Source organism: Urocitellus parryii, chromosome 12, assembly GCF_045843805.1.
Source record: "Urocitellus parryii isolate mUroPar1 chromosome 12, mUroPar1.hap1, whole genome shotgun sequence".
Taxonomy (NCBI): domain Eukaryota; kingdom Metazoa; phylum Chordata; class Mammalia; order Rodentia; family Sciuridae; genus Urocitellus; species Urocitellus parryii.
The window spans coordinates 56,978,867-56,988,284 of record NC_135542.1 but is presented as its reverse complement, the minus strand read 5'-3'; the positions used below and the strand labels follow the sequence as shown (position 1 = coordinate 56,988,284).

The following is a 9,418-nucleotide window of genomic DNA, read 5'->3' as shown; positions in this document are numbered from 1 at the left end:
TAAGATTGGGGATAGCTTGATGGGATACAAGGTGTTAAGATGCACTCACTGACAATCACTCTCAGGTAGAATTTTTTCTACAAAAATGGTGATTTATTTTGCTTTAACATACAATGGTAAATATATTGGAGATCATCAAGTTTTGAAAATTTGCTGGACTTACTTTACATATCACAATACTATTGTAAGCTCCTAAATTCTTCCATCTCAATGTATCCAATTGAAACCTGCTAGCAGCTTGGCTAAGAATGGACAGGAAGATCAGACAACACACTGAAAATATCAAGTTTTTTTTTTTTCTCCAAATGTGTATAAAAGTTTTGAAACAAGATCACTGCCTGCTCCACAGGACAGACAATTTTAATTTTAAAAATGCTCCAGACCAGGAATAGCAGAACCCTGGGTCACAATACTTATAATACAGCTTAACAATATTTTATCAAACTTTTGCAGTTGAGATTTAAAAAAAAAAAAAAAAACAAAGAAAAAGAAAACAGTAGCCAAGGAACTGCACAACCAAAAAATGAAAATTATATAAAACATTTCCACCACTATTTAAATGCCAAATTTAAGCAATAGAAAAAAAAAAAACAACTAAACAACATAATAATACAAACTTCTGTTTAAAATAACAGCACTGTTCTGCCTCTTTTCCATTGAATTTTACATATGAACAGACTATATATACTGGTTTTTCAGAGAAATGTCCTTTTGGTCTGTTAACACCAGTCAGGCTCATACCAAATCCTCTCAGTGTCTTTGGAGGATGCGCTACTCTCTGCTGTTTCCGTATTTCCAACATTCTGGGTTAGGTGCAATATCTCAAGTATAATACATTTCTCCCTTTTCCTTTACACAGTGCAGAGTATATGGGCTTAGGTTACGTAGATTCTCTTTTACTCCAGGTCACTGTCTTTTTCTAAATTCAAGGCTGTATTCAACGGAGTGCAGTAGTTGGGCTTGTCAGAAGGGACGTAGCCTGGCAGACACAAACATTTGTAGGAACCTTCTGTGTTAATGCACTTGGCATTCTTGCAGAGAGACATCCTGTTGTTCAACTCGTCACATTCATTTACATCTGCAATAAGCCAAACCATGCAGGTCAACAATCTTTAATATCACTCCTTAGAGAAACCCAACCTACACTCATACAAAGCATTCAGGTACCTACCTCCCCACCAACCATAGGCTGTATGGACTTTTCTATTATGGTCTGTTTCAATCTCGATCTTAACGTAAATTATCAGGGAGGTTCTAGAATGTCTTTCCCTGATATTTAATATAACACGAACATTTTTTCATCTTGACACTTTATAGCCAAACCTCAAGAAAGTTGGAGGAACCATATTACTTCAAAATTCCTTCCCAAATTTTAGGACTGATCGATTTATGAAAAGGAACCAAGTGAGCAAGCAGAGAGCTCTCAGGGCAGCCTCTCTAGAGCCTTCTATTATGACACTCTCTGATCTTTCCACACGAGTTCTGTTTCGATGCCAAGTGCCCAAAATGCCTTAAGAACCTAAGCTACATGTTTTCCAGACCCACCACAAATTAAAAATCACAAAACCAAAGTGGGCAAAGTGAACACTTCTGGAGGGAGAAGAAAAATAGCAGAAATGTCAAGTCACGGGTCTTTTATCTGAACAAACAGGGCCTAAAAGACATCAGAGTTACACAGAAGATGCCAAATGCATATTTCCTGTTCACCTCAAAAGTGGGAGGTGGGGGTGAAAGACGGTTTCAGTAGAAGTTTTATCCAAAATGATATGGAAGCAATATATTTTTGAGATGTCTACTCTCCTTTCTGTCTGTATCAAGTATTCAGTAGTCATTTCCTGTTGCATAGTCAAAAGCTAAATTTAAGAGTCAAAGTAATTACCTGGGATATTCTTGCCTTTCCTCCATATTTACCACTCTGAATTTATTTCTTTTCAATGTGCAGAGCTTGGGATTGAACCCAGGGCTTACATCTATTGGGCTAGAACCCTGGGCTATGCCTCTGACTCCACTCACTGTAGGTTCTTAAATGAGGTATCAACCTTTATTTTAATTGTACAAAATATAGAACCTGTACTGTGCAGTGCCATTAGTACAACTGTATTTAATGTAATCTCCAGGACTTTTCTCATCTTCCCAAACTGATACTACAAATATATCTTCAATGTACTCAACTGACTGGGGTCTGGCCACTCATTCTTACCAACACAGGTCATCTTGGCCATATCCAAGTGGTAGCCATCAAAGCAATCACACGTGTAACCTTCCTGGACCCTCACACAGCGGCCGTTCTCACATCCATTGAGGATGCCACATTCCTCAGCCTGTAACTCCTCAAAGCTATTTAAAAAACCTAGAAAGGAAACAACAGGAGCCAGATTAGAAATTTTCAGCCCCCCTATATATTGTTTAACTGTATTATTATTAAGGTTAAGGTTCATTGTATAGTCTAGATACCTTCAAGCTAGTATTAGAATTTAATTCAATATTAAATAAAGCTCTGCCAAATATTAAGCATATAAATATTTAAAATATTATATATGTTGTACAGAATTGTCCCACATCTTGAATTTTGAAGTTTTATATTAAAAATCACATAAAATGAGAAAGCAAGTATGGTTTTTGGCTTCGCTCTTAATTATGAAAAATGTTCATTTCCAAATTCCTAAGTTGTCAGAATGGCAAATGTCAGAAAATCTTTCAGGAACCAATGGGATTCACAATCAGAGCTCAGCAGGCATTTGCTAAAAAGCTCCATGAGAGTGTGAGGACATGCTTCTTCGATTGGGGTTTGCAAGACCATAGAAAAGCCAGGCTGGCCTTTCTCAGTGTCTGTTTGCTCTGGCTTTGGAAAGGGCCTTACACAAGGGATCAAAGGCTGCAGGCAGTAAAAAGGATTCCAAACATCCTGATAAATGGGAAAGGACATCAGACTTGTGTTTAGAAAACCAAAAGGCTTTTAAAAAGGAAACAAAGAAACTCTTGTTTGGCTCTTTTTATTGTTTAGAAACTAGCTCTGAATCAGTTTGAAGACATTTAGAGTTGGAGTAATATAAAAACAATTTAACTAGGCATTGAGAGTGTTTAGCCCGCTTTCTAGAAAGGAAAGTTGTAAATATAAATCTACAATGACCCAAGAACACCACTACATCTCGGCTCCACACCACAAATTTCCTTCAGAAAAAATAGTGCAGAAAGTTCTCGCTGTATTTCTATCTGGCCTTTGAAGTGATTCTTCAGTGGAACCGCAGGGGGCAGCAAAATATTGCTCTGGAGGAAAGGCCATAAGGTCCAAGTTGGTGCCTTTAAAAGTTAAGTAACACGTACGTGCAGTGCATGATGGGCCCTTTTCAAAAATTTAAAGGGAAAAGAAATATTACAGGCTATCCAGAATATGACAGCAGATACCCAAAGCCAGTTTGAGAAATGCTTACTTAAGAAAATGAAGTCTTTCTACAAAATACTTCAAAATTCCATGTATAACCAAAAAAATCATTTATACTTTATAGCTGGTAAAATTATTTTTTATTGCAGAAATTAAGACATGAAATAAAAATTGAAACATCCATACACAACAAGGAGATAATACTTCTTTAGGCTTCTAAACAGGTAAGCAGGCTCGATGCCTGTTTTTGTAAACACGGCCATTGGCTAACAGGTCTGTCTGTGGCTGCTTTAGTGGTATCAGGGAAGAGTTGAATAAGTACAACAGAGACCATAGGGACTGTGAATTCTAAAAACGTCACTATGTGGCCCTTCATTATGAAAATATGGTCATCTCTGCTCTAATAAATTGCAGTTTTAGGAAACTGCTGCAGCTGAAGGTAACAGAGATGGTGACCATAAAGGTGATGGGGAACCTCCCTCAGCCTTCTCTGTTCCCATCTGTTCAATCTGCTCCTCTCCGCAGCAGGGCCCCAAAACCCTTGCTGCTTATCAGAAAACCGGCTGGGGAGCAGGAGAGATTTCTTTGCAACTTGTAAGACCTTTAAAGGCCATTATGGAGTCCAAATCGTAACTATACATCAACTTCCTATATGGCTTGATGTGACACCAAAATGTTTTACTTAACATTTTTAGTGAATTATAAAAAGAAGAAGAAGAAAAAAAGAGCTTTAGTCCAATGTCAGCATTAGAAAGAAGGTCCATAAACCAGAACAAAATTAAAATTCCTGGAATCAGATCTATAATATGAAGGAGGCTACACACATAAAAGCCATGGGTTGCACCAGAGTTGCAAATAAACTGTTTTCTGCATTTATGGAGCAAACTGGGATTTCATTCAATCTTGATATTCCTTTTTTGTTTTGTTTTGTTTTGTTTTGTTTTTAATGTAAATGTTTACTGACCTTGAACTCATGCAGTGACATGTATAAACTACAGGTACACAGTCTTCCAGCTGTGAGCACCTTCAGCATCATTTCATGAGGTAGAGCAAGGTCAAGTGTTGCTAACCCATGGCATTAGAAGGCAGGATGGGGGTTACCCTCAGGTACCCATAGGAAAGGGCACCAGGGCCGTATGTTCTAAGGCATTCCCAATCCTGCTGATCCTGGTGATCAGTACACAGCATCCTTTGAAAGAGTGTAGGCTGTGATGTCTCAAAATAAGCCAAGTTGGTATATTGATTATTTCAAGCTGAAATCACTTGAGGAACTGTCACTTCAGAATGGGCCTATCTTCCCCCACATGCAGCAGGCCATAAGGATTCTTTCGGGAGGAATGACCTTCACATACCCAATGTTGGAAAACAGCCTGATCACCAGAGGTTGGTGATGGGAGCTGCAGAGAATCTGGATCAACAAATTTTGAAATGACTCTTGTCTTCCCCTCCCAGACATTTCTTAGTAACATTCCTAGAACTTACTATCCTAGTTCAGATAGCCTTTCTTTTTTTTTTTTTTTTTCAGATAGCCTTTCATCTCATCATTTCCTTCACCAATTTACTGTTCTTTGTCTTTTTTTTTTTTTTTTAACTCTAAAAGCATCAGGCTTTGGTCAATTCTTCTTACTGCTCTCTTGGAGAGAGCCCCAGGTACATGTAAGTTTAACAAAACGTTTATGCTTCTCTCCTGTTCATCAGCACTTGTATTAACTGGATTCTTAGATCTAGCCAAAGAGACCACATAGGAACTAGGGGGAACAGGTGGGGCCCTCCCTTCCCTATGCCTTAAAGAGCCAAAGGGCAGGAGGAAGAGGGAAAAGACCAAGGAGAAGGGGAAAAGAAAAAGCTCTTTTGACTTGGAATGGAAAGAGTCTCCAAATGCAACCACACCACCCCTGGAGCTACTCAAGGGCCCAGTCCCAGAGGATTGGCTTTCTGTATCAGCGATTGGGCCCAGAAGAAAAGGCTTCATGTAATTTGTGATTCAGCAGCATCCCTAAAGTCCTACCTCCAAAGTCCACAGGGATTCCCTGTCTGAGTCTGTGGCAAAGCTACACCTGGGATATGTGCCCACCTTGGGATGAGGATGGGCTCCTGAACTAGCACTCCCCATCTCCCCATTACTGTTCTTGTAGTGAGCCAATTTATTGTCTGCCAATATTTCATTGTGAACTGCTCATTTTTCAGACTAGAAGTCCTCATTCTGTACTTGAAAGCTCTGATGTTCCCCGTGGAAACATCAAGCCTGTGGGTGAGGCTCATCAGCCAGGGCCTTGGCCCACACTCCAGGACGTTTCCTTCCCTAGGGGGGCCGGGGAACGCTGTTGGCACATACACACTCCCACCTCCCCCAGAAGAGCTCTGCTCACGAATCCAGAAAAAAGCTGGCACACATCATTTCTTACTTAATAAATCCCCTCACAAGTGTATTCTCAAAATTCATTTCTGACCAAGACAGCTGTTTTTCTTTGTCTGACCTCCCACTCTAAAACACTTGTAAAGATCAACTTGGTTCAGTTAACATTTGTCATTTCCTTGTATAAAACAAAGGCTACAATACAACCAGGCTGTCAAGGAAACCCTGGAAGGAGGCCACCTCCTACCATGAAAAGAAATGATTTTGCTGTAACAATTGTAACAATAAGATCGTGTTTGTTACCGAAAGGAAAGTGCACACAGCAGCGCCCTACCAGCAAGACCAATCATGACTCCATGGTTCTCAGGTCACTCAGAGGCCTCAGGAGAACCAGCCTTCTGAGCCCGGTAAACCTCCATCCCAAGCAAGTTCCCAAGGAGCACATTTTGAGACCCACTGAGTCATCTTTAATCACAATTCAGTTTCAAAGTGACCGAAGAGTTTTGCTTACGGTCCTGGATGAAGTAGGGATCGGCTTCTGGAGCATACTGTTCACTAAAGTCCACCAAGGCGTCCCGTCCATACGGCTGCCGGCGACCCGTCACAGGGATGTTACACAGCTGGGCGTAGTCATCTAGGAAGGAAAGGACAGGCAGTAGCATGAGACCCTGTGGGTGCAGGATCACACCCGGACGTACCCCTCACAGCTCAGCAGCGGGGTCTCCACCGTCTCCACCTCTCACACTCTGCTGCCCCTAGGACCCTGAAGACATTTCTACAGGAACTTTAAAAGAATACTGTGGAGCATAATTAATAGTTGCTGAACAATTGGTAGAACACATCCCAGAATGGTAAGGAACTGCGGAAATGAGCCATGGGGAGAGTGCTTTAGGCCTGTTGGAAGAATGACTTGGTGTTTTTTTTTTTTTTTTAATTATCAAAACAAAAAACATCTTTAAGGGATAAGAGGTCATTCTTAAGGGCCGTTACTTTTTCACTCCCTAGCAATAGGAAAGATGTACCACTCAACCCAATCCAAATCGGGATGCCCCAGTTCCCTGGCTTGAATGGAGTAGCCACTGTCATAACCCTATTATGGCACTGTATAATTCTGCAGAGCTTACGAATAGCATTACAGCTGTGATCACATGAATGAGGGTAAGTGTGGTGGTGGTGACGATAATAGCAGCTAACAGCTGTGTAGTGCTTGCTGTATGTCAGGTATTATTCTAAGCATTTAACACACAAGTCCACTAAAATACCACCCTCAGAAGAGGTTCTATCTTCCCGCATTTCACCAATGTGGAAATAAAGGCACAGAGTGGTGAACTCACAGTTGCTATGTGGCAGTACCAGATCAGAAGTCAGAAACGGAGCTCTAGAGTGCTCACTCGGAACATTCTGTCTCTCCTGCAACCATCTCCGCTCCTCTAGAACTCTGTCCTTACCTTCTCTGCACCCCAGCTAGATTCACCTGCAGCTACCACTTCCTGAGGCCACAGTCCCACTCCACACTGGGCCAGCTGTTAGACCCCTAAACTTCCCTTCAGGACCCAGCACACAGCACCTTGCCTGGAGTTCCGGAGCCTTAAATGCATGTCATGATCTCAGATTCTCCTCTGCAGTTGAGAGAAGTTGTTTAGAAAGTCTAGAGAGGACAGTTGTGAAGAGGTGAGCTTCCTGTGCTGAATGTATACTTTAAAGGAAATACTCTGTCCAAGGATACCTCTAGCAGTTGGTCAAAGTTCTGGGGCTCCCCAAGGTCAACAGCTCTGCAAGGACTGTGAGAGGCAGGCTGGGCAGCAGACCCCAGGACAGACACCTCGGGGCACAGAAGGCAACAGTCTGGAGATTTCCTCTCTTTTGGAATGTTCCAGACTAAAAACAACACTAAAGCAACAGTGTGAATTCTGAAGAAGTCTTTAATCCCTTTGCTTAAGTTGCCTGAGGCGTGAGGGTGAGGAGTCAGAGGTGTGTGACTTGTATCCACACATGCGCACACACAATTCCATTCTCTCTGAGACCCACACAAAGGAAGCGTGAAGTTCATAAAAGATTTTGAACCTCTGGATAGTGGTTGCCCCTGCTTACAGTTTTCCTTATGTAGAAAAATCACAGGAACGACATCCAGACCCCAGACATCCCCAGCACTTTTTCATGAAACCATTCAGTGAGAAATACTAATTTCATTAAGGAAATGGCTGAACCTGTAAGAAGATCTTTGGCTTAAAAAAGAAATTACAACTTCAAACAGAGAGTATAAATGGTTGTCAGTTCTGCTTGAAGTTTGAAATTCTTTTGGGGGCTTTCCCTTGAGAGGGAGATGGCTCAAATGTTTACAAGTTTCAAGAGCTGAGGTCATCTTCTCTCGTGGCTTTATATACATTTGTTGCACATGTGAAAGGGAGACTTGTTCAACATATCCAAGCCACAGTAGGATCAAGAGTGGATTTTAAAATGAATTCATTTGTGTACTTAGTTTGTAAAACTAAATCCAGAGATGGCTAAGAATCCTCCCCTCAGATATCTGTCAGTCATCAGGGAAGCCTCGCTGAGACTTGAGGTCACAGAAAGGGCCTGGCCAGGGCTGCCCAGTCCTCAGTCCTGTGCCTCCTCCACCAAATAAACAAAACCACCTCGATCTCTTGCGATCTCTCTCCATCTAGCAATGCCAAAGTAAAGGAACTCAATATAAAAGGGAAGAGGAAAAGAAGGCTCTTATTCCTGTGCAATGTTCAGAAACAGCTTCCTGCAAAAGTTGCTCCCAACTCTAACTATGACCAGGAGCTACATGAAGGGAAAAGATATTTGGGATGGATTTTAAAGGGCTTACCCAAAGGCATTGTGAAAGGAAAGTAAGTTGAGTCTGGAAAACTACCAAGTGGTTCCTAAAGAAGGCGTCTGATTTGACTCAGGCTGGTGAGGGAGCTGCAGAGAGAAACAGTGGGGTGGTACCTCTGGGACTCACTGTATCTTCTTTCTCCTCCTTCCGCACTCCCCACCATGCATTTTTATTCTTACAACCATAGAAATGGTTGACCTTCATGGCTTCACTTTCTCCAGTCCATGAAGTGGCCAGACTTCAAGACAATTTTGGTCAGTTACCCATACATCATTTCTGCATTACATACACTCTCTCTTGTATTGGAAGACTCGCTGCATCCCATCATCACTAGGATGTGTATTTTGAATTATTTTTCTGGGAGCATGGATGGGTCCATCCTAATCTATCCATGCTGCCTCTTCTGTGGCGCACATCTGCTCTGATTCCTGGCCAGGGTCAAGGGTGAAGTGAGCGTGGGAATGTGGAAAGAATGTGGGCTTTGGAGGCAGGACCTGGGGGATCCAGTCCTGATTGTCCTGCTCAGTTTCCGGCTTAGCAATGTCGGGCAGGCCTCAGTTTCCATAGCTATCATCCAGGGATAATAATTCTTACTTGTCCACCTCTGTGTTACTGACATGAAAAATGAGATAATGTTATTGAACTCTTCATAAATTCTGAAGCACCAAGAAAACAGACGTTATCATTTTTTCTTGTAGGTGAAATCACTAAGTCCCTACTAAACATCTGGAAACAAATGGAGATTTTTCAGAGACAGTATTATAATAAGTGACTGATACACATTTTAATGTTAAGACCCAAAGTTGTTGATTTGCAAAGAAATGTACAGTAAATTAAG

At 41.5% G+C, this 9,418-nt stretch overlaps 1 protein-coding gene across 5 annotated transcripts in view; it reads right to left on the bottom strand.

The window, feature by feature from the left end:
* Positions 1-9,418, bottom strand: part of Ltbp1 (latent transforming growth factor beta binding protein 1) — a 389,989-nt gene continuing 380,571 nt past the window's right edge. For all 5 annotated transcript variants that reach the window (XM_026395397.2, XM_077791690.1, XM_026395561.2 and 2 more), the window contains 3 exons: positions 6,250-6,372; positions 2,201-2,350; positions 1-1,078 (listed from right to left, as the gene is read on the bottom strand). In XM_026395397.2, the coding sequence (XP_026251182.2) occupies positions 897-1,078; positions 2,201-2,350; positions 6,250-6,372 (455 nt within the window). In that variant the 3' untranslated portion in view covers positions 1-896. The remainder of the gene's footprint in view (positions 1,079-2,200; positions 2,351-6,249; positions 6,373-9,418) is intronic.